Source organism: Bombina bombina, chromosome 5, assembly GCF_027579735.1.
Source record: "Bombina bombina isolate aBomBom1 chromosome 5, aBomBom1.pri, whole genome shotgun sequence".
Lineage (NCBI taxonomy): Eukaryota > Metazoa > Chordata > Amphibia > Anura > Bombinatoridae > Bombina > Bombina bombina.
Window position 1 is genome coordinate 179713138 of NC_069503.1, and position 24386 is coordinate 179737523.

Genomic DNA, 24386 nt, shown 5'->3' on the forward strand with positions numbered 1-24386 from the left:
GAACAAAACTTTCCAAGAAAGTAATTTAATGTCCAATGAATGCATAGGTTCAAACGGAGGAGCTTGAAGAGCCCCCAGAACCAAATTCAAACTCCAAGGAGGAGAAATTGACTTAATAACAGGTTTAATACGAACCAAAGCTTGTACAAAACAATGAATATCAGAAAGATTAGCAATCTTTCTGTGAAAAAGAACAGAAAGAGCAGAGATTTGTCCTTTCAAGGAACTTGCAGACAAACCTTACCCAAACCATCCTGAAGAAACTGTAAAATTCTCGGAATTCTAAAAGAATGCCAGGAAAAATGATGAGAAAGACACCAAGAAATATAAGTCTTCCAGACTCTATAATATATCTCCCTAGATACAGATTTATGAGCCTGTAACATAGTATTAATCACAGAGTCAGAGAAACCTCTTTGACTAAGAATCAAGCGTTCAATCTCCATGCCTTTAAATTTAAGGATTTGAGATCCTGATGGAAAAAAGGACCTTGCGACAGAAGGTCTGGTCTTAACGGAAGAGTCCACGGTTGGCAAGAGGCCATCCGGACAAGATCCGCATACCAAAACCTGTGAGGCCATGCCGGAGCTACCAGCAGAACAAACGAGCATTCCTTCAGAATCTTGGAGATTACTCTTGGAAGAAGAACTAGAGGCGGAAAGATATAGGCAGGATGATACTTCATCCACTGCTTCCGCTTGAGGATCCCTGGATCTGGACAGATACCTGGGAAGTTTCTTGTTTAGATGAGAGGCCATCAGATCTATTTCTGGAAGTCCCCACATTTGAACAATCTGAAGAAATACCTCTGGGTGAAGAGACCATTCGCCCGGATGTAACGTTTGGCGACTGAGATAATCCCCTTCCCAATTGTCTATACCTGGGATATGAACCGCAGAAACTAGACAGGAGCTGGATTCCGCCCATACCAGAATTCGAGATACTTCTTTCATAGCCAGAGGACTGTGAGTCCCTCTTTGATGATTGATGTATGCCACAGTTGTGACATTGTCTGTCTGAAAACAAATGAACGATTCTTTCTTTAGAAGAGGCCATGACTGAAGAGCTCTGAAAATTGCACGGAGTTCCAAAATATTGATCGGTAATCTCACCTCCTGAGATTCCCAAACCCCTTGTGCTGTCAGAGACCCCCACACAGCTCCCCAACCTGTAAGACTTGCATCTGTTGAAACTACAGTCCAGGTCGGAAGAACAAAAGAAGCCCCCTGAACTAAACGATGGTGATCTGTCCACCACGTCAGAGAGCATCGTACAATCGGTTTTAAAGATATTAATTGAGATATCTTTGTGTAATCCCTGCACCACTGGTTCAGCATACAGAGCTGAAGAGGTCGCATGTGAAAACGAGCAAAGGGGATCGCGTCCGATGCAGCAGTCATAAGACCTAGAATTTCCATGCATAAGGCTACCGAAGGGAATGATTGTGACTGAAGGTTTCGACAAGCCGATATCAATTTCAGACGTCTCTTGTCTGTCAAAGACAGAGTCATGGACACTGAATCTATCTGGAAACCTAAAAAGGTTACCTTTGTCTCAGGAATCAATGAACTTTTTGGTAAATTGATCCTCCAACCATGATCTTGAAGAAACAACACAAGTCGATTCGTATGAGATTCTGCTAAATGTGAAGACTGAGCAAGTACCAAGATATCGTCCAAATAAGGAAATACCACAATACCCTGTTCTCTGATTACAGACAGAAGGGCACCGAGAACCTTTGTAAAAATTCTTGGAGCTGTTGCTAGGCCAAACGGTAGAGCCACAAACTGGTAATGCTTGTCTAGGAAAGAGAATCTCAGAAACTGATAGTGATCTGGATGAATCGGAATATGCAGATATGCATCCTGTAAATCTATTGTGGACATATAATGCCCTTGCTGAACAAAAGGCAGGATAGTCCTTACAGTTACCATTTTGACTATTGGTATCCTTACATAACGATTCAATATTTTTAGATCCAGAACTGGTCTGAAGGAATTCTCCTTCTTTGGTACAATGAAGAGATTTGAATAAAACCCCAGCCCCTGTTCCAGAACTGGAACTGGCATAATTACTCCAGCCAACTCTAGATCTGAAACACATTTCAGAAATGCTCGAGCCTTCGCTGGGTTTACTGGGACACGGGAAAGAAAAAATCTCTTTGCAGGAGGCCTTATCTTGAAGCCAATTCTGTACCCTTCTGAAACAATGTTCTGAATCCAAAGATTGTGAATGGAATTGATCCAAATTTCTTTGAAAAAACGTAATCTGCCCCCTACCAGCTGAGCTGGAATGAGGGCCGCACCTTCATGTGGACTTAGGAGCTGGCTTTGGTTTTCTAAAAGGCTTGGATTTATTCCAGACTGGAGATGGTTTCCAAACTGATACCGCTCCTGAGGATGAAGGATCAGGCTTTTGAAAACGATTATTAGACCTAAATTTACCTTTAGATTTTTTATCCTGTGGTAAAAAAGTTCCTTTCCCTCCAGTAACAGTTGAGATAATAGAATCCAACTGAGAACCAAATAATTTATTACCCTGGAAAGAAAGGGAAAGCAAAGTAGACTTAGAAGACATATCAGCATTCCAAGTTTTAAGCCATAAAGCTCTTCTAGCTAAAATAGCTAGAGACATATACCTGACATCAACTCTAATGATATCAAAGATGGCATCACAAATAAAATTATTAGCATGTTGAAGGAGATTAATAATGCTATGAGAATTATGATCTGTTACTTGTTGGGCTAAAGCTTCTAACCAAAAAGTTGAAGCTGCAGCAACATCTGCTAAAGATATAGCAGGTCTAAGAAGATTACCTGAACACAAGTAAGCTTTTCTTAGAAAGGATTTCATTTTCCTATCTAAAGGATCCTTAAAGGAAGTACTATCTGCCGTAGGAATAGTAGTACGCTTAGCAAGAGTAGAGACAGCCCCATCAACCTTAGGGATTTTGTCCCAAAACTCTAATCTGTCAGATGGCACAGGATATAATTGCTTAAAACGTTTTGAAGGAGTAAATGAATTACCCATATTATTCCATTCCCTGGAAATTACTTCAGAAATAGCATCAGGGACAGGAAAAACTTCTGGAATAACTACAGGAGATTTAAAAACCTTATTTAAACGTTTAGATTTAGTATCAAGAGGACCAGAATCCTCTATTTCTAATGCAATTAGTACTTCTTTAAGTAAAGAACGAATAAATTCCATTTTAAATAAATATGAAGATTTATCAGCATCAACCTCTGAGACAGAATCCTCTGAACCAGAAGAACCATTATCAGAATCAGAATGATGATGTTCATTTAAAAATTCATCTGAAAAATGAGAAGTTTTAAAAGACTTTTTACGTTTACTAGAAGGAGGAATAACAGACATAGCCTTCTTAATGGATTTAGAAACAAAATCTCTTATGTTATCAGGAACACTCTGAGTATTAGATGTTGACGGAACAGCAACAGGTAATGTAACATTACTAAAGGAAATATTATCTGCATTAACAAGTTTGTCATGACATTCAGTACAAACAACAGCTGGAGGAACAGATACCATAAGTTTACAACAGATACACTTAACTTTGGTAGATCCAGCACCAGGCAGCGATTTTCCAGAAGTATCTTCTGACTCAGTGTCAACGTGGGACATCTTGCAATAGAAAAAACAACATATAAAGCAAAATTGATCAAATTCCTTAAATGACAGTTTCAGGAATGGGAAAAAATGCCAGAAAACAAGCTTCTAGCAACCAGAAGCAATAAATAATGAGACTTAAATAATGTGGAGACAATAGTGACGCCCATATTTTTTAGCGCCAAAAAAGACGCCCACATTATTTGGCGCCTAAATGCTTTTGGCGGCAAAAATGACGCCACATCCGGAACGCCGACACTTTTGGCGCAAAAAACGTCAAAAATGACGCAACTTCCGGCGACACGTATGACGCCGGAAACAGAAAAAAAAATTTGGCGCCAAAAAAGTCCGCGCCAAGAATGACGCAATAAAATGAAGCATTTTCAGCCCCCGCGAGCCTAACAGCCCACAGGGAAAAAGTCAAATTTTAAGGTAAGAAAAAATTGATTTAATCATATGCATTATCCCAAATATGAAACTGACTGTCTGAAATAAGGAACGTTGAACATCCTGAGTCAAGGCAAATAAATGTTTGAATACATATATTTAGAACTTTATAAAAAAGTGCCCAACCATAGCTTAGAGTGTCACAGAAAATAAGACTTACTTACCCCAGGACACTCATCTACATGTAGTAGAAAGCCAAACCAGTACTGAAACGAAAATCAGTAGAGGTAATGGTATATATAAGAGTATATCTTCGATCTGAAAAGGGAGGTAAGAGATGAATCTCTACGACCGATAACAGAGAACCTATGAAATAGACCCCGTAGAAGGAGATCATTGAATTCAAATAGGCAATACTCTCCTCACATCCCTCTGACATTCACTGCACGCTGAGAAGAAAACCGGGCTCCAACCTGCTGCGGAGCGCATATCAACGTAGAATCTAGCACAAACTTACTTCACCACCTCCATAGGAGGCAAAGTTTGTAAAAACTGATTTGTGGGTGTGGTGAGGGGTGTATTTATAGGCATTTTGAGGTTTGGGAAACTTTGCCCCTCCTGGTAGGAATGTATATCCCATACGTCACTAGCTCATGGACTCTTGCTAATTACATGAAAGAAAAGCTAATTTGATGATTAAAGTAAATGGGAAAGTTGATTAAAATTAAAAGTCCTATCTGAATAATGAAAGTGTAACTTATACTAGACTGTCCCTTTAATCACTGTCTGTATACACACATGGTTCTTTATATTACTGTAAACCTAAACCTAATACTTAGATAGAACAATTATTGCCTATGTGCATTAAAGGGACATAAAACAGGTTGAGATCTGTGCATATCCTAAAAGGGCTAATTAATTAAAAATAGTTTGCATAAAAAAATTGTTTCAAAATTGCTGGCAAGTATTTTAAATGAATTTTCAAAAATAAGCAAAATTGAATTACATAGCTAAGCTGCCTGGAGAAGCCAACTCCTCCCCCCCTTTCCAGACATGCTCCAGCAGATAATCTCTATGCATTTTTACATTCTACCAAACAACAATTGATATAGATACAGCCATAAAAGGAAATGTGTGTGGGGAGTAAGAGCTTTACAATTCAGAAACTAAAAAGAATGGGTTAATGGCAAGGCACTGTAGTATAAATTTGCAGGTAAAGTAATTAAAGTACATATTATATTTTGACTCTTTACCAACTTGTTTTATGTCCCTTTAAACCCCTCCTTCACAGGAGATAGACAGTTATCTAATGCATCAGATCATTTTATTATTACACTATTGCATTTCTTTAAACACAGCATTTTAGAAGTATTGACTTTTCCCAGAAATAACAATTTATGCAAGAACTTACCTGATAAATTCAATTCTTTCATATTGGCAAGAGTCCATGAGCTAGTGACGTATGGGATACATTCCTACCAGGAGGGGCAAAGTTTCCCAAACCTCAAAATGCCTATAAATACACACCTCACCACACCCACAATTCAGTTTAACGAATAGCCAAGTAGTGGGGTGATAAAGAAAGGAGTAAAAAGCATCAACAAAGGAATTTGGAAATAATTGTGCTTTATACAAAAAAATCATAACCACCATAACAAAAGGGGGTGGGTCTCATGGACTCTTGCCAATATGAAAGAAATGAATTTATCAGGTAAGTTCTTACATAAAACAGAATTTATGCTTACCTGATAAATTTCTTTCTCTTGCGATGTATCAAGTCCACGGATTCATCCATACTTGTGGGATATTCTCCTTCCTAACAGGAAGTGGCAAAGACAGCACCCACAGCAGAGCTGTCTATATAGCTCCTTCCTTAGCAACACCCCCTCAGTCATTCAACCGAAGGCTAGGAAGAAAAAGGAGAAACTATAGGGTGCAGAAGTGACTGAAGTTTTTTTAAATCAAAATATACTACCTGTCTTAAACAGACAGGGCGGGCCGTGGACTCGATACATCGCAAGAGAAAGAAATTTATCAGGTAAGCATAAATTCTGTTTTATCTTGCAAGATGTATCAAGTCCACAGATTCATCCATACTTGTGGGATACCAATACCAAAGCTTTAGGACACGGATGGAGGGACAAGACAGGGACCTTAAACGGAAGGCACCACTGCTTGTAGAACCTTTCTCCCAAAAATAGCCTCCGAAGAAGCAAAAGTATTGAATTTGTAAAATTTGGAAAAAAAGTATGTAGCGAAGACCAAGTCGCCGCCTTACAAATCTGTTCAACAGAAGCCTCATTTTTAAAAGCCCATGTGGAAGCCACTGCTCTAGTAGAATGAGCAGTAATCCTTTCTTAGGATTAGGACACAAGGAAGGGACAACAATTTCTCTATTAATGTTGTTAGAATTTACACCCTTAGGTAAGAATTTAAATGAAGTCCGCAAAACCGCCTTATCCTGATGAAAAATCAGAAAAGGAGATTCACGAGAGAGAGCGGATAATTCAGAAACTCTTCTAGCAGAAGAGATGGCCAAAAGAAACAACACTTTCCAAGAAAGTAGTTTAATGTCTAAAGAATGCATAGGCTCAAACGGAAGAGCCTGTAAAGATTCAAAACTAAATTAAGACTCTGAGGAGGAGAGATTGATTTAAGGACAGGCTTGATACGAACCAAAGCCTGCATAAAACAATGAATATCAGGAAGTTTAGCAATCTTTCTATGAAATAAAAAAGAAAGAGCAGAGATTTGTCCTTTCAAGGAACTTGCATACAAACCTTTATCCAAACCATCCTGAAGAAACTGTAAAATTCTAGGAATTCTAAAAGAATGCCAAGAGAATTTATGAGAAGAACACCATGAAATGTAAGTCTTCCAAACTCGATAATAAATCTTTCTAGAAGCAGATTTACGAGCCTGCAACATAAGGTTAATCACTGAGTCAGAGAAACCTCTATGACTAAGCACTAAGCGTTCAATCTCCATACCTTCAAATTTAATGATTTGAGATCCTGATGTAAAAACAGACCTTGAGATAGAAGGTCTGACCTTAGTGGAAGTGGCCAAGGTTGGCAACTGGACATCCAAACAAGATCCGCATACCAAAACCTGTGAGGCCATGCTGGAGCTACCAGCAGCACAAACAATTGCTCCATGATGATCTTGGAGATCACTCTTGGAAGAAGAACTAGAGGCGGGAAAATGTAAGCAGGTTGATAACACCAAGGAAGTGTCAATGCATCCACTGCTTCCGCCTGAGGATCCCTGGACCTGGACAGGTACCTGGGAAGTTTTTTGTTTAGATGAGATGCTATCAGATCTATTTCTGGAAGCCCCCACATCTGAACAATCTGAGAAAACACATCTGGATGGAGAGACCACTCCCCTGGATGTAAAGTCTGACAGCTGAGATAATCCGCCTCCCAATTTTCTACACCTGGGATATGCACCGCAGAGATTAGACAGGAGCTGGATCTCGCCCAAGCAAGTATCCGAGATACTTCTTTCATAGCTTGGGGACTGTGAGTCCCACCCTGATGATTGACATATGCCACTGTTGTGATATTGTCTGTCTGAAAACAAATGAACGGTTCTCTCTTTAACAGAGGCCAAAACTGAAGAGCTCTGAGAATTGCACGGAGTTCTAAAATATTTATTGGTAATCTCGCCTCTTGAGATTTCCAACCCCCTTGTGCTGTCAGAGATCCCCAAACAGCTCCCCAACCAGAAAGACTCACATCTGTTGTGATCACAGTCCAGGTTGGCCGAACAAAAGAAGCCCCTTGAACTAAACGATGGTGATCTATCCACCACGTCAGAGAATGTCGAACATTGGGATTTAAGGATATTACTCCCTGCACCATTGGTCCAGCATACAAAGCTGAAGAGGTCTCATGTGAAAATGAGCAATGGGGATCGCGTCCGATGCTGCAATCATGAGACCTAAAACTTCCATGCACATAGCCACTGAAGGGAATGACTGAGACTGAAGGTGCCGGCAGGCTGCAACCAATTTTAAACGTCTCTTGTCTGTTAGAGACATGGACACTGAATCTATCTGGAAGCCTAAAAAGGCCTAAAAAGGTGACCCTTGTCTGAGGAATCAAGAAACATTTTGGTAAATTGATCCTCCAACCATGTTTCTGAAGAAACAACACTAGTTGATTTGTGTGAGATTCTGCAGAACGTAAAGACTGAGCTAGTACCAAGATATCGTTCAAATAAGGAAACACCGCAATACCCTGTTCTCTGATTACAGAGAGTAGGGCACCTAGAACCTTTGAAAAGATTCTTGTAGCTGTTGCTAGGCCAAATGGAACAGCAACACATTGGTAATGCGTGTCTAGAAAAGAGAATCTCAGGAACTGATAATGTTCTGGATGAATCGGAATATGAAGGTATTCATCCTGCAAGTCTATTGTGGACATATAATGTCCTTGCTGAACAAAAGGCAGAATAGTCCTTATAGTCACCATCTTTAAAGTTGGTACTCTTACGTAACGATTCAAAATTTTCAGATCCAGAACTGGTCTGAATACATTTTCCTTCTTTGGGACAATTAATAGATTTAAATAAAACCCCAAACCTTGTTCCTGAAAAGGAACTGGCATGATTACCCCTGAAGACTCCAGGTCTGAAACACACTTCAGGAAAGCCTGAGCTTTTACTGGATTTGCTGGGATACGTTAGAGAGAAAAAAATCTTCTCACAGGAGGTCTTACTCTGAATCCTATTCGATACCCTTGAGAGACAATGATGTGAATCCATTGATTTTGGACAGAATTTATCCAAATATCCTTGAAAAACCTTAATCTGCCCCCTACCAGCTGAGCTGGAATGAGGGCCGCACCTTCATGCGGACTTAGGGGCTGACTTTGGTTTCTTAAATGGCTTGGATTTATTCCAATTTGAGGAAGGCTTCCAATTGGAAACAGATTCCTTGGGGGAAGGATTGGGTTTCTGTTCCTTATTTTGACGAAAGGAACGAAAATGGTTAGAAGCCTTAGATTTCTCCTTCGGTTTTTTATCCTGAGGCAGAAAAACTCCCTTTCCCCCAGTAACAGTTGAAATAATATAATCCAACTGAGAATCAAATAAATTATTACCTTGGAAAGAAAGAGATAGTAATCTAGATTTAGATGTTATATAAACATTCCAAGATTTAAGCCACAAAGCTCTTCTAGCTAAAATAGCTAAAGACATGGATCTAACATCAATTTTGATAATATCAAAAATGGCATCACAAATAAAATGATTAGCATATTGCAGTAAGCGAATAATGCTAGATATGTCAGAATCTAATTCTTGTGGCGCTAAATTCTCCAACCAGAAAGTTGATGCAGCCGCAACATCAGCCAAAGAAATTGCAGGTCTGAGAAGATGACCTGAATATAAATAGGCCTTCCTTAGATAAGATTCAAGCTTCCTATCTAAAGGATCCTTAAAGGAAGTACTATCTTCCATAGGAATAGTGGTACGCTTAGCAAGAGTAGAAATAGCCCCATCAACTTTGGGGATTTTTTCCCAAAACTCTATAGAATTTGCTGGTAAAGGATACAATTTTTTAAACCTTGAAGAAGGAATAAAAGAAGTACCTGGCTTATTCCATTCCTTAGAAATCATATCAGAAATAGCCTCAGGAATAGGAAAAACCCCTGGAGAAACCACAGGAGGTTTAAAAACAGCATTTTAAACGTTTATTAGACTGAACGTCAAGAGGACTGGTTACCTCAATATCCAAAGTAATTAACACTTCTTTTAATAAAGAACGCATATACTCTATTTTAAATAAATAAGTAGATTTGTCAGTGTCAATGTCTGAGGAAGGATCTTCTGTATCAGATAGATCCTCATCATAGAAGGATAAATTATTATGTTGTTGGTCATTTGAAATTTCATCAACTGAATGAGAAGTTTTAAAAGACCTTTTACGTTTATTAGAAGGTGGAAATGCAGACAAAGCCTTCTGGATAGAATCAGAAACAAATTCTTTAAAATTCATAGGTATATCATGTACATTAGAAGTTGAAGGAACTGGAACTGGCAATGTACTATTACTGATGGACACACTATCTGCATGTAAAAGTTTATCATGACAACTATTACAAATGACATTCGGAGAAATAATTTCCACAATCTTACAACAAATGCACTTAGCTTTGGTAAAACCGATGTCAGGCAGCAAAGTTCCAGCAGATACGTCTGAGGCAGGATCAGATTGAGATATCTTGCAAAATGTAAAAGAAAAAACAACATATAAAGCAAAATTATCAATTTCCTTATATGACAGTTTCAGGAATGGGAAAAAAATGCAAATAGCATAGCCCTCTGATAGAGAAAAAGGCAAGAGGCAAACATCAATGGGGTATTAAAATAATGAAAAAGTTTGGCGCACAACGTAACTGAAAACTTTTTTGGCGCCAATAATAACCGGAAATGACACACTCGCATCACTGACGCAACCGTGTGTAAGGCTTCGGCGTCCACTATGATGCCGGAAATGACGAAGTTGCATCATAGACGTATTTTTCGCGTGAAAAAAATTCTCGCACCAAGAATGACGCAATAAAGTCTAGCATTTGGCGCACCTGCGGGCCTAATAACACCCGCAATTTGCAAGAAAGTAGTCAATTGAAAAAAAGACTAAACCCCAGGTAAGAAAACAATTTCTTAAAATTGTTTATTTTCCCCAAATATGAAACTGACAGTCTGCAGAAGGAAATACATGAACCTGACTCATGGCAAATATAAGTACAATACATATATTTAGAACTTTATATAAATGCATAAAGTGCCAAACCATAGCTGGGGTGTCTTAAGTAATAAAAAACATACTTACCAAAAGACACCCATCCACATATAGCGGATAGCCAAACCAGTACTGAAACAGTTATCAGTAGAGGTAATGGTAAATTGAGAGTATATCGTCGATCTGAAAAGGGAGGCAGGAGATGAATCTCTACGACCGATAACAGAGAACCTATGAAATAGACCCCCGTTAGGGAAATCATCGTATTCAATAAGTGATACTCCCTTCACGTCCCTCTGACATTCACTGTACTTTGAGAGGAATCAGGCTTTAACAATGCTTAGAAGCGCATATTAACGTAGAAATCTTAGCACAAACTTACTTCACCATCTCCATAAGAGGCAAAGTTTGTAAAACTGAATTGTGGATGTGGTGAGGGGTGTATTTATAGGCATTTTGAGGTTTGGGAACTTTGCCCCTCCTGGTAGGATTGTATATCCCATACGTCACTAGCTCATGGACTCTTGCCAATTACATGAAAGAAATTATGTTTTCTTTCATATAGGGGGTGAGAGCCCATGATCCATTACTCCTGGGAACTAATACCCAAGCCGTGAAGTCCATGATAAATAACAATGGGAGGGATTTAAAAAAAAAAAAAAATGTATGCTTACCTGATAAATTTCTTTCTTTCCGGACATGGAGAGTCCACAACGTCATTCCAATTACTAGTGGGAATATCACTCCTGGCCAGGAGGAGGAGGCAAAGAGCACCACAGCAAAACTGTTAAGTGTCACTCCCCTAGCCATAATCCCCAGTCATTCGACCGAAGGGAAATAGAAAAAGTATTAACATCAAGGTGTAGAGGTGCCTGCGGTTTAGTCAAAATAACTGTGTAACTAAGGGTGGGGTCGTGGACTCTCCATGTCCGGAAAGAAAGAAATTTATCAGGCAAGCATACATTTTGTTTTCTTTCCTAAGACATAGGGAGTCCACAACGTCATTCCAATTACTAGTGGAAACCAATACCCAAGCTAGAGGACACGGAATGAATAGAGAGGGAGAACAAGACAGGCAGACCTAAACAGAAGGCACCACCGCTTGAAGAACCTCTCTCCCAAAAGAGGTCTCAGCCAAGGCAAAAGTATCAAAGTTGGAAAAGTATGCAGAGAGGACCAAGTTGCAGCCTTGCATATCTGTTCCACAGAAGCTTCATTTTTGAAAGCCCAAGAAGAGGAGACAGCCGCCCTAGTGAAATGAGCTGTAATTCTCTCAGGAGGATGCTGACTAGCAGTCTCATAAGCAAATCGAATAATACTTCTCAACCAGAGGGAAAGAGAAGTAGCAGTAGCCTTCTTACGCTTTCCTGAGAAACAAAAACAGAGCAGAAGACTGGCGAAAATCCTTAGTCGCCTGTAGGTAGAATTTTAGAGCACGCACAACATCCAAGTTGTGCAACAGACGTTCCTTATGAGGAGGAGGATTGGGACAGAGAGTAGGAACAACAATTTCCTGATTAATATTTCTATCCGAAACCACTCTAGGGCGAAACCCCAATTTAGTACGAAGAACCGCCTTATCAGCATGAAAGATAAGGTAAGGTGAATCCCACTGCAAATCCGAGTGTTCCGAAACTCTCTGAGCAGAAGAGATAGTAATAAGAAACAAAACCTTTCAAGATAACAACTTAATATCTATGGAATGCATTGGCACAAAATGGGTCTGCTGCAAAACTTTCAGGACAAGGTTAAGGCTCCAAGGAGGAGCAACAGGTTAAACACAGGCCTGATTCTGACCAGGGCCTTACAAAAAGATTGAACATCTGGCACATCCGCCAGACGCTTATGTAAAAGAATAGATAATGCAGAAACCTGACCTTTCAGAGAACTGACTGACAACCATTTCTCCAGACAAAATTCTAGGAATCCTGACCCTACTCCAAGAGTAGCCCTTTGATTCACACCAATAAAGGTATTTATGCCATACCTTATGGTAAATTTTACGAATAACAGGCTTGCGAGCCTGCAACATGGTCTCAATGACCGACTCAGAAAACCCACGCTTAGCCAGAACTAAGCATTAAATTTCCAAGCAGTCAGCTTCAGAGAAACGAGATTTGGATGGAGGAATGAACCCTGAGAAAGAAGGTCCTTCCTCAGAGGCAACCTCCAAGGTGGCAGAGAAGACATCTTTACTAGGTCTGCATACCAGATCCTGTGAGGCAATGTAGGAGCTATTAGAATTACCTACGCTCTCTCCTGTTTGATACGAGCAATGACTCGTGGAAGGAGCACAAAAAGAGGAATCAGATATGCTAGACCGAAACCAAAAGCAACCGCCAGAGCATCTATCAGAGAGGCCCGCAGATTTCTTGACCTTGAACCGTACCTTGGAAGCTTGGCATTCTGCCGAAAAGGCCATCAGATCCAACTCCAGCACCAACTTGAGGGTTAACATGAAGAACACCTCCGGATGGAGGGCCCACTCCCCAGGATGAAATGTCTGTCTGCTCAGGAAATCTGCCTCCCAGTTGTCCACTCCTGGAATGGACAATTGGGGCCAAGCCATCAGAGCATTGTAAATTGTTCTCAACTCCAAGATGTTAATGGGGAGAACAGACTCCTTTTGAGTCCATAGTCCCTGCGCCTTTAAGGAGAGTCCCAGTCTGCCCCCCAGCCTAGCAGGCTGACGTCCGTGGTCACGATCACCCAGGAAAGTCTCCAGAAGCATGTGCCCTAAGACAGATGCTCCTTAGAAAACCACCAAGGGAGACAGTCTCTTGTCGACTGGTCTAGATCTATCCTCTGAGATAAAATTGAATGGTCTCCGTTACACTGTCTGAACATGCATAATTGCAGATCTCTCAAATGGAATCGAGCAAAGGGAATGATGTCCACGGAAGCGACCATTAGACCAATTACCTCCATACATTGAGCCACTGATGACCAAACAGACTATAAAGAGAGGCAAGATAGAATTTTGGATTTTCTGACCTCTGTCACAAAGATTTTCATAGATAGGGAATCTATTATGGTCCCTAAGAAAACCACCCTTGTAGCTGGAACAAGGGAACTCTTCTCCAGATTCACTTTCCATCTGTGGGAATGTAGCAAAGACAACACGATCTCTGTATTAGAGTTTGCTTGTTGAAAAGATGGCGCCTGAACCAGTATGTTGTCCAGGTAAGGCGCCACTGCAATTCCCCGAGACCTGACCACTGCCAAGAGAGCCCCCAGAACCTTTGAGAACATTCTGGGAGCTGTGGCACGGCCAAACAGAAGAACCACAAACTGAAAGTGTTTGTCTAGAAAAGCGAATTTCAGGAATTTATGATGATCCCTGTGAATGGGAACATGAAGATATGCATCCTTCAGGTCTATGGTCGTCATGAACTGACCCTCTTGAACCAAAGGAAGAATGGAACGAATGGTTTCCATTTTGAAGGACGGAACCCTGAGAAGACACTTCAGGTCTAAAATGGGTCGAAAAGTTCCCTCTTTTTTGGGAACCACAAACAGATTTGAATAAAATCCTAGACCCTGTTCCCTTAGTGGAACTGGAACTAACACACCCAGGGAGAAAAGGTCCTGAACGGAGTTCAAGAATGCCTCTCTTTTTACTTGGTCTGCAGATAACCTTGAGAGATGGAATCTGACCCTGGAAGGGCAAGATTTGAATTCTATTTTGTAACCCTGAGATACTATGTCCACAGCCCAATGATCTGGGACATCCCATATCCAGGTTTGACAAAACAGGGTAAGTCTGCCCCCCAATTGATCCGATCCCAGACCGGGGGCAGACCCCTCATGCTGACAGACTCAGCTGAGGGCTTCTTTGATTGCTTTCCCTTGTTCCAAGACTGATTGGGTACCAAGAGGACTTGGACTGCTCCTGCTTGGAAGAGGTAGAGAAAGACTTTCCTTTGAAGTTACAAAAGGAACGAAAATTACTTTGACATCCTTTAGATCTGTTTTTCTCGTCTTGAGGTTGAAAAGACCCTTTCCCACCCATAATATCAGAAATTATTTCTGCTAGACCAGGTCCAAACAAGGTCTTACCCTTGTAAGGGAGCACCAGAAGCTTGGACTTGGAGGTATCAGCTGACCAAGATTTTAGCCACAAAGCCCTACGGGCTAAGACAGTGAAGCCAGACATCTTGGCTCCCAGTCTAATAACTTGCATGTTAGCGTGAAAAATAAAGGAATTGGCTAGTTTGAGAGCCTTAATCCTATCTTGGATCTCCTCCAACGGAGTCTCTACTAGAATTGATTCAGACAAGGCATTGCACCAGTAATTTGCAGCACTTGCTACTGTGGCAAAACACACTGCAGGTTGCCATTGAAGACCCCGATGAACATACATCATTTTCAAATAAGCCTCCAGCTTCTTATCCATGGGAATCCTTAAAAGAACAGCTATCCTCTATAGGGATTGTGGTTCTCTTAGTCAAGAGTAGAAATAGCCCCCTCTACTTTAGCTTTAGGCACTGTGCACCATGAATCTTTAATGAAGTCAGCAACAGGAAACATTTTTTAAAGTCTTGAGATAGGGAGGAAAGGTATCCCTGGCTTCTCCCATTCCTGTGAAATAATCTCCGTCACACGGTCTGGAACAGGAAACACTTCCCCAGAGGAAGGATTATCATAGAATTTGTTAAGCTTACTAGATTTTCTAGAGTTGACCATGACAGAAGAGTCGTCTAAAGTAGCCAATACCTCCTTTAACAGTACACAAAGGTGTTCAAGCTTAAATCTGAAGTTTACTTCTTCAGCATCAAAGGATTTATACTGTCAGATTCTGAGATTTCACCCTCAGAAGCTACTGAGGTAACCTCCTCCTCAGAGTTATGAGGGAGGGCAACCTGCACAGCAGCAGAAGAGACAGACACCTTACTATCTGAAAAATGTTTAGTTTTCCTCTTGAGTTTCCCCAACAAATGAAAAACAGATAACGCCACAGATACGTGAGCAGCAAAATCTGCAGGCAAATAAACTCCTCCAGGAGGCTGAGAGGAACTGCATGGCACTGTATGTGATGCCATTGAGGCTTGGGACATGAGAGCTGTGGCATTGCCTGAACAGCATCATCCTGAGAGACATTAAGCTCAGAAACAAAAAGTTTGTCATTACATTTTAAAGTCCTTTCTAAACAAGAGGAACAAAATTGCACAGGTAAAACAAGTTGGGCCTCAAGACACAATCAACATTTGTCCATAGGAACAGACTCCTGCTCCATGTCTATAACTTAAAGGGACACTGAACCCAATTTTTTTTCTTTTTGATTTTTCTTCGTTCTCTTGCTATCTTTATTTGAAAAAAAGCCATCTAAGCTTTTTTGGGTTAAGAACTCTGGACAGCACTTTTTGATTGGTGGATGATTTTTTTCCACCAATCAGCAAGAACAACCCAGGTTGTTCACCAAAAATGGGCCGGCATCTAAACTTAGATTCTTGCATTTCAAATAAAGATACCAAGAGAATAAAGAACATTTGATAATAGGAGTAAATTAGAAAGTTGCTTAAAATGTCATGCTCTATCTGGATCAGGAAAAAAAAATTTGGGTTTAGTGTCCCTTTAAGTAATTCCCAGAGAAATTGGAATAACAAAATAAAATAAAAATTTTTGAAACTGCTGCTGTAACTTTAAATTACTCAGAGCGATTTGCGCTTAAAAATCAGGACACGTCAGCAGACTGAGGTGCCCTACCTGCCCCTCCAGAGTACCACCAATGTAGACAGAAATAGACTAGTCGATGTTACAGATTAACAGACTCAGCCGATGCCACTCTGTAGTTCTTTGAGAGCGGAAGGGAGGAGTCACGTGACCGGCTGAATAAAAAAAGTGTGCATCAAGTAAAAGCGCGCGCTGCAGCTGTTAAGACAAAAAAATTAAACTTATACACACTCAGGCTAATTTTCCAGCCACTTAAAGTAATCCTATCGTACTCACTCCACAAGTGAACTAAAAACAATAAGACCCACACAGAGTTTAATGAAATAAAATGAGCACCAGTAATAAGTTTAACTCCATCACCATAAAGAAGGAATAACCCCTAAGTCCTCACATACAGTTCAATGTGCCTGCACACTGCCAAATATAATCCTCCACTAAGGATTTTAACATGTCCCATGTATAATATATGTATAATGCAGAGAAATACTCTTAAGTGCAAGTCCCCAGTACCTAGAAGACAAAAGCACTTACCTGCAATCCCAGCAGGAAGACAGTTTACAAGGCATGAAAGGACACATATTTCTTACAGAGACCTGTAGAAAAAAAGAAAGAACAGAGAAACCAGCTCTGGCCTTCTATAACTAGGGCAGCAAAATGTTAGAAAATAAGGTAAGGACCACCTCACACTTCCTAACTGCTTAAAAGGCACTACTACTCTACTGAAGAGATTGACGTGGACTCAGCTAAACCCAAATCCTTGCTTGCAGGGAAAAGTACCCAAAAAACAAAATTATGCTTACATGATCATTTCATTTCCATCTTTATGAGGAGAGTCCACGGCTCCATTCCTTACTTTTGGGAATACAGAACCTGGCCACCAGGAGGAGGCAAAGACACCCCAGCCAAAGCCTTAAATACTTCCCCCACTCCCCTCATCCCCTAGTCATTCTGCTGAGGGAAAAAGGAACAGTAGGAGAAACAGGGTATAAAAGGTGCCAGAAGAATAACAAAAATTTTGGTATGTAAGTAGGACCAGGTTGCCACCCTACAAATTTGCTCCACAGAGGCCTCATTTTTGAAGGCCCAAAAAGAAGCCACAGCTCTAGTTGAATGAGCCGTAATCCTCTGGGGAGGCTTATGTCCCGCTGTCTCATATGCTAAGCGGATAAAGCTCCTCAACCAAAAAGATACGGTAATGGAAGAAGCTTTCTGCCCTGTGATGAAAGGCAAAGAATGACTGGGGGATGAGGGGAGTGGGGGAGGTATTTAAGCCTTTGGCTGGGTGTCTTTGCCTCCTCCTGGTGGCCAGGTTCTGTATTCCCACAAGTAAGGAATGAAGCCGTGGACTCTCCTCATATTAAGATGGAACAGGAATAATTTCTTCAGACACCAAACTTCACCTCCTCCATTGACAGAGGCAAAGAGAATGACTGGGTATTATGGGTAGGGGAGTGACACTTAACAGCATTGCTGTGGTGCTCTTTGCCTCCTCCTGCTGGCCAGTAGTGATATTCACACAAGTAATTGGAATGACGTCGTGGACTCTCCATGTCTTAGGAAACAAACTTTTTTCACTAAGAAATTAAATCCACTAACCCCTACCAAAGGCTGCCTCAGAAGGAGCAAAAACATCAAAGTTTTTTTAAAAAATATGCAAAGAAGAACAAGTAGCTGTCTTGAAAATCTGGTCAATTGAAGCCTCATTCTTGAAGGCCTAAGAAGTGTCAACTGACCAAGTAGAATAAGCAGTAATACGTTTCAAAGGAGACTTACCCGCCTCCAAGTAAGCCCTGTGAATCAAAAGTTTCAACCAAGAAGCCAAAGAAACAGTGGAAACTGCCATTCCTGATGAAAAATAAGATGAGGATCACAGGAAAGCGCAGATAACTCACACTCTTTAAGCAGATGGCTAAAAGGAATAAAACCTTCCAAGAAAGCAGCTTAATATCCACCTTATGCATAAGTGCAAAATGAGACCGCAAAACCCTTAACACCAAGTTAAAATTCCATGGAGGAGAAATCGGCTTGAGCAAAGGTTTAATACGAACCAAAGCCAAACAAAACTATGAACATCGTGAAGATTAGCAATCTTCCTATGAAACGTTTAAAGGGCGGAAATCTGCCCTTTCAGAGAACTGGCAGATAGACCCTTATCCAGACCATCCTGTAGAAACTGCAGAACCCTTGGAATTCTGAAATAATGCCAGGAAAAACCATAAACCATACACCATGAAATATAGGCCTTCCAGACCAGATGACAAATTTTCCTAGTTACTGGCTTACGGGCCTGAATTAAGGTTTTAATCACTGAATCAGGGAAACCTCAACGTCTAAGGTCTAACCGTTCAATTTCCATACCATCAAGTTCAGAGACTTGAGGTCCGGATTGAAAAATGGACTTTGAGACAGAAGGTCTGAACACATAGGAAGAGGCCAAGGAAGGCAGCTGGACATCTGAAATAGATACGCATAAAAATCCTGCAAACCCAAGCTGGGGTAATCAGGATTACTGATGATTTCTCTAGGCTTATCTTGGAGATTACTTTGGGTAGAAGTACAAGAGGAGGAAACAGATAAGCAAGCTGAAATAACAGAGGAGCTATTAGAGTATCCGCAAACTCTGCTTGAGGGTCCCTGGACCTCATAAAGTACCTGGGAAGTTTGATGGCTTTCCGTTTGAACAGCAAATCTATCTGTGGGAGACTGCAAAGTGCCACAACCTGATTCCTGAAATATGACTCATGGGACTAGACAGGAATTGGTTTCTGCCTATAAGATACTTCCCTCATGGCTAGAGAAATGTGAGTTTACCCCTGATGGTTGACAAAAGCTACTGCTGTGACAATGTCTGTCTGATAACAGAGATGAAGACTCCTCATCAACAGAGGAAATTTCCATTATAGCATTTGGCAAAGCAAAGCAATAAACACTATGAGCTCTTGAGGAATAGAAAAAACGTATTCCTTCCTAAGTAACTTTTAAAATAGATTTACAGGTACAATGTGTGCTAAGCTGAACTACAAAAAAAAAAAGGACAGCTAAAAAGGATTTATTGTGCTTAAACCAGTTGAGCGCATAGCCAAGACGTATATGTGCTAACCCGATAAGAGTAAGCAAGACAAAGCACGAAAGTAACTAAAAAAGACTAAAGGGGCGTGCCCTTACCGGACAAGCGTCCATAACATAGCGATAGAGTATCTAAAAGGTTTAATAATTATACTTACCAATAGACACTTGTCCACCAACAAATAAGCAGCAGACAGTCAAACCAGTACTGAAACCTCGACTGAAATTAGTAGAGGTTTATGAAATAGGAGTATATTGCAGATCCATAGAGGGAGGCAAAACACAAGTCCCTGTGACAAATTATTGAAAGTTTATGATAAATTTCCCATGAGGTGAAAAAAAGAATCACAAACCATACCCCAAATACATCCTTCTGACAAGCACCGTACTCTGATGGGAAACCGGGCCGCAATATAGACTGAAAACCCCTCTCTCTGCAGAATCAAATAAATGCACATCTTCATTCTTCAAACACCTCCAGTGGTGGAAAAGTAAAGAGGTTTTTTTTAAGGCTCTTGGAGTTTGGGAATCTTTGTCCCTTCCTAGTGGTATGGAAGAGTAATTCTCAGGAGTAATAGATTGTGGAATCTCATCAACAGCATATGGTCAGGGAAACTAGGCAAAAGTACTTTAATACATTAATTTTGTGTTAAGGTACAAGAAGTAAACTGACATAGAAACAGTAACTCCTTTATTCTATCTTAAATGTATTTCATTGACTACAACTGGGATCGATAAAGTGCAGGAAATGTGTCAGATCTTTGGATTGTACAGCCCAATACCTGTTTTTTAAACCAGTTTTTACTATATTTCATGGTGTCTGTAAAAAAAAAAACAAAATAGGCTAGCCTTTGTAATAATTTAACAACTTATCCATCACCACACCATGACATTTTTAGGAACAATTTTCATTGCACATTTAAATTGTTTGCAAATAAAATAAAAATCTAAAGATCTACAATGGAAAGAGATTAAATATAAGTTATTATTTATTTGTAGAATATAAAATAAGGTAAATCTAAATAAAATATCATAAACATCACAACATTTTAACAGAATATAAATTAATGGATATATTTCAGGCTGCAAACCAACCAAATATCTGTTCAGCAGCCATCTTTATTGTGTCTGAAACTAGTGCTCTTTGCTGTGGATTAAAAGAGAAATACAAAAAGGAATTTTACCATCAGTAACCATTTTGTCCAGTTCTGGGCTTAGGATTCCATCTAGCTGATCCTCACTTAAAGGCCGGGAACTTTGTGTGACACTTGCATGAGACATTGAAGATGATTCATCATTGATGGGGCCTATTTCAAGTCCGGCTGAGAAGACAAATAGGCAAGACCTATATAATTTCTGTAGATCAGTGTGTCATACTAAAAGTATCACTATTATTAAATAAGAGCCCCTTGTTTAAAATAGGAAACATGCCTTGGAGGGATAAAAGTTTGAATACAAATCTAAAACACACATATATGGTGCATATGGCACACAAATTCGTGTTTCTGTTAATGTTACTGGAAGAAATTAGCATGAGTAATTGCAGGGGAATAATGAATACTGGATTAATATCAGTTACCTTATGGAATCAATTACCGAAGTACAAAAATGATCCATACAATCAAACAACTGCACACAGCATCTGACAAGGCTTGCCAACCTGTCACATAATCAAGCCTGCAATCCCAGTTATTTTTACTTGCATTATCCGAGACGTGAGTGCTAGTTTTCCTACTGTCAATAAAGCACAAACCAGCATATCAGATGAGTGTTAGTTAAAATAATGGAGGGAGGCAGCAAAGTTAAAATGGAAAAAAGAGCAAAGTCCTATTGCTAGATGACATCATTTTATTTAACCCTGCAAATCTGGCCCTTTAGTCTGCCCTGAGGACTGGAATTGGGAAACACTGATTTAGAGAGCTGTTATAAAATCCAATCATATTGTGTCAGGAAAAAAAATCAGAATTTGAGATGTATAACATGAATCCCAGAATAGAGCACTAGAACACCAATGCTCAACAGAGCCTAGGGATATAGCACTTTGCAGTGCCAAAATTGTGTGAGGAATAGAGCAAAAGAACAATAAGAAAGAAGCCCTTGAGTAGTAGAATTAGGAATTTAGTATCAAGGCCATCAGAGCTATGTTAAGGTAGAAGAATGTACAGAGACAGAGCATTTGATATAGGATCAAGACAATTGAGCAAACCCGCAGACAGGGTGATCAGAAAGTACTTCCAAGGCCAGATTGGCAAAATGTGATTTATGTTATCCTGAGCTTAATTTATCTTGTGTAGGACTCTGGGTATCATGATTATGGGTATGTGCATATGCTAGGGCTCTAAAAAGGCTTCTTTAAAAAATTCTTGTTTCTGAAGCCATAACAATGAACAATGAGGATTTTGAGGCAACGAGATCCTCTATAAAAGGAGGCCTTAGCATTTGGTGCGGTAAAAAAAAAAAGGAAGGAAGGAGGCAAAAAAAATATCAAACACACGTTTTCCAAAACTGACTATTTGCAGCTGAGGTAGCATACTTCCTATTAAAACAGAATGTGAATCCCTGAAAGCTCTGTAACATGTAACTCTGTCCAATATCTTCGCGATATGTCCCACAGCAACTGAGGTACACATACCTGATGATTGATATAAGCTTATGTAGTGGTGGTATTTGATTATATTAGCAAGGCTTAGGACAACCACTTAACAATGAAGCATGCCAAGATAGATTGCCCTGAAGCTCAGAATATTAAAGGGGGGGGGGGGGTGATTATATCCCTTTTGGCAGCTACTGCTTTTTATCCTGAGATTGACATACATTGACAGAATAGCTCAATGTTGGTGTGGAAGTAAAGGATTGTTGCCATTTTCCCCTCATTCAAATACTAAGAGAAATAAATATTCTGTGAGAGAGGACAAGTTGTAACAGATCTTTGAGACTGTGGTTGCAATAATGAAGAAAATCAAACAATAAACAGACAACACAGGTGAGTAAAACAGATAGTATAGCCGCCGCACAGGGTTGATAAACGTTAAGTAGAGACAAAGCAACAATGTAGGCAAGCCAGAAGGATATGTTGACAATTAGGAGTAACGGTCAGGAATTACATATTTAAAATGACTCTTATGGCATTTTAATCGCTAGGTGATCTGAGAAGGGGAGAGATCGACCTGGGTTAAAAATAATATAATGACTGAGACCCTCAAGGAGAAAGTTTACAACTTCTTCTCGTTTTATATACAATGTGCATTTGGCAGAAAAGATGTGAAAGCTGAAGCAATGACCATACTTGTCTGAATAATCTCCTGCACCTGTGCTGTCACTACCAGAGCAATGCAGTTAGTATGTGAAAACTTTAGTGATTTGGTACAGAGGAATACCAGAGTTATGTGAAAGCCTGGATCAGTAAATGTATAAGATAGAATAGGATGCAAGTAAATCAGTGGGGAGAGTCAACTTTATGTATCTTATATATACAAGAAAGCAAAGAGATAGAGAAAGCATAAAGAGCTCTCTAATCTTTAATCCAGGTCTCATCCACAAGGGAAGTATTCAGAAGACTGTACTCATCAGAAAAGGGAAAAACGTGTAAGAAATCACTTTAAGTAGTTTAGGAGAGAAGTTCAGATGCTTGCAGTACACATGAATTGAAAACAGAGGAAACGGTGAGATTAAACATTATTAGCAGAAATGAAAACAGAGCAGGGTTTCAATTAACACCGCCATCTTTAGGTAGTAACTTTAAATAACTTGTGGAGAAAAAGGGAAATTTTTGTAGAACACATAGTTCCCACCAGTCTTTATATGGATGATATTGTATTAATCTCTAAAATTATCTCCTGTTTCATGTGATGCGACAAACATATTTCCATTAATACAGTTTCAAATCATATATTTACGGTGAACAAATACAATTATGCATTTTATGAGACAATTTTTTTGTTAACATGAGTAGACTTTATATCATGAAGATTAGAAAGCAAAGCAGCAGTGATATCCCCACATGAGAAGAACGTAAATTCAGCAGGTAAGGAAAGGTAACAAGGTACAGCCATGGTTTGTTTTATAATTTGTCTCTTACCAAAAGGAGAGGACGAATTCTCGACCTGGAAAGTGCATAAATCAAGACCTACAGGACCCAAACCAGATAAAATGGATGATTATAACAAAGGAAATGGAAGTAAATAAAATAGTAAGGAAACCAATTGCCATGCAGAATATTTGCTTTAACATGCAAGAACAAAAAAAATAATTGTATACATGGTATAAGAAACGAATAAAATATAAAAAAATAAAAATGACCACGAGAGTGCGCCACTAGAATGAGACAAAATAGTGGCAACAAACTGCACTAACACCTCAGAATTAAACCATGGCTACTTTGTAACAGGTGTGTTCTTATGACCAATCAAAATGCAAGGCTTCAGCAGACATACCAGACTGATTTGAAGATTTTGTTAGATCATCAGTTAGTATTCCCAGAATGTCATCATCTGTGTTCAATACCCCAGAGAGGTCAGCAAGAGGATCTTGAGAACCACCTATAGAAATAATATGTAAAAATAAATGTCACAATTCACTACCTTACAATCCACACTCATTTTTCCAGGTTAAACGGACAGTCTAGTTTGAAAATAAAATGCTCTATTATGTAAAAACATTGTATTTTTACTGCATTTCAAAAGATTAGCATGTTAAATGTTTTAAAGGCATTTAAATGGACAGTATAATCAAAATTAAAACTTCATGATTTAGATAGAGCCTTCAATTTTAAACAACTTTCCAATTTACTTAAATTATCTAATCTTTCTCTTGGTATCCTTTGTTGAAAAGCATACCTAAGTAGGCTCAGGAGCAGCAATGCACTACTGGGAGCTGGCTG

The 24386-nt window shown here is 39.7% G+C and overlaps 1 protein-coding gene across 3 annotated transcripts in view; it reads right to left on the reverse strand.

The window, feature by feature from the left end:
* KMT2C (lysine methyltransferase 2C) overlaps nucleotides 1-24386 on the reverse strand; it is a 418185-nt gene that overhangs the window by 293755 nt on the left and 100044 nt on the right. For 2 of the 3 annotated variants that reach the window (XM_053713806.1, XM_053713804.1), the window contains exons 15-16: nucleotides 23941-24045; nucleotides 20692-20829 (exon numbers count right to left, since the gene is read on the reverse strand). In XM_053713806.1, coding sequence (XP_053569781.1) covers nucleotides 20692-20829; nucleotides 23941-24045 — 243 coding nt within the window. Of the gene's footprint in view, nucleotides 1-20691; nucleotides 20830-23585; nucleotides 23634-23940; nucleotides 24046-24386 lie in introns of all 3 variants that reach the window. The other variant, XM_053713805.1, reaches the window with a different exon arrangement.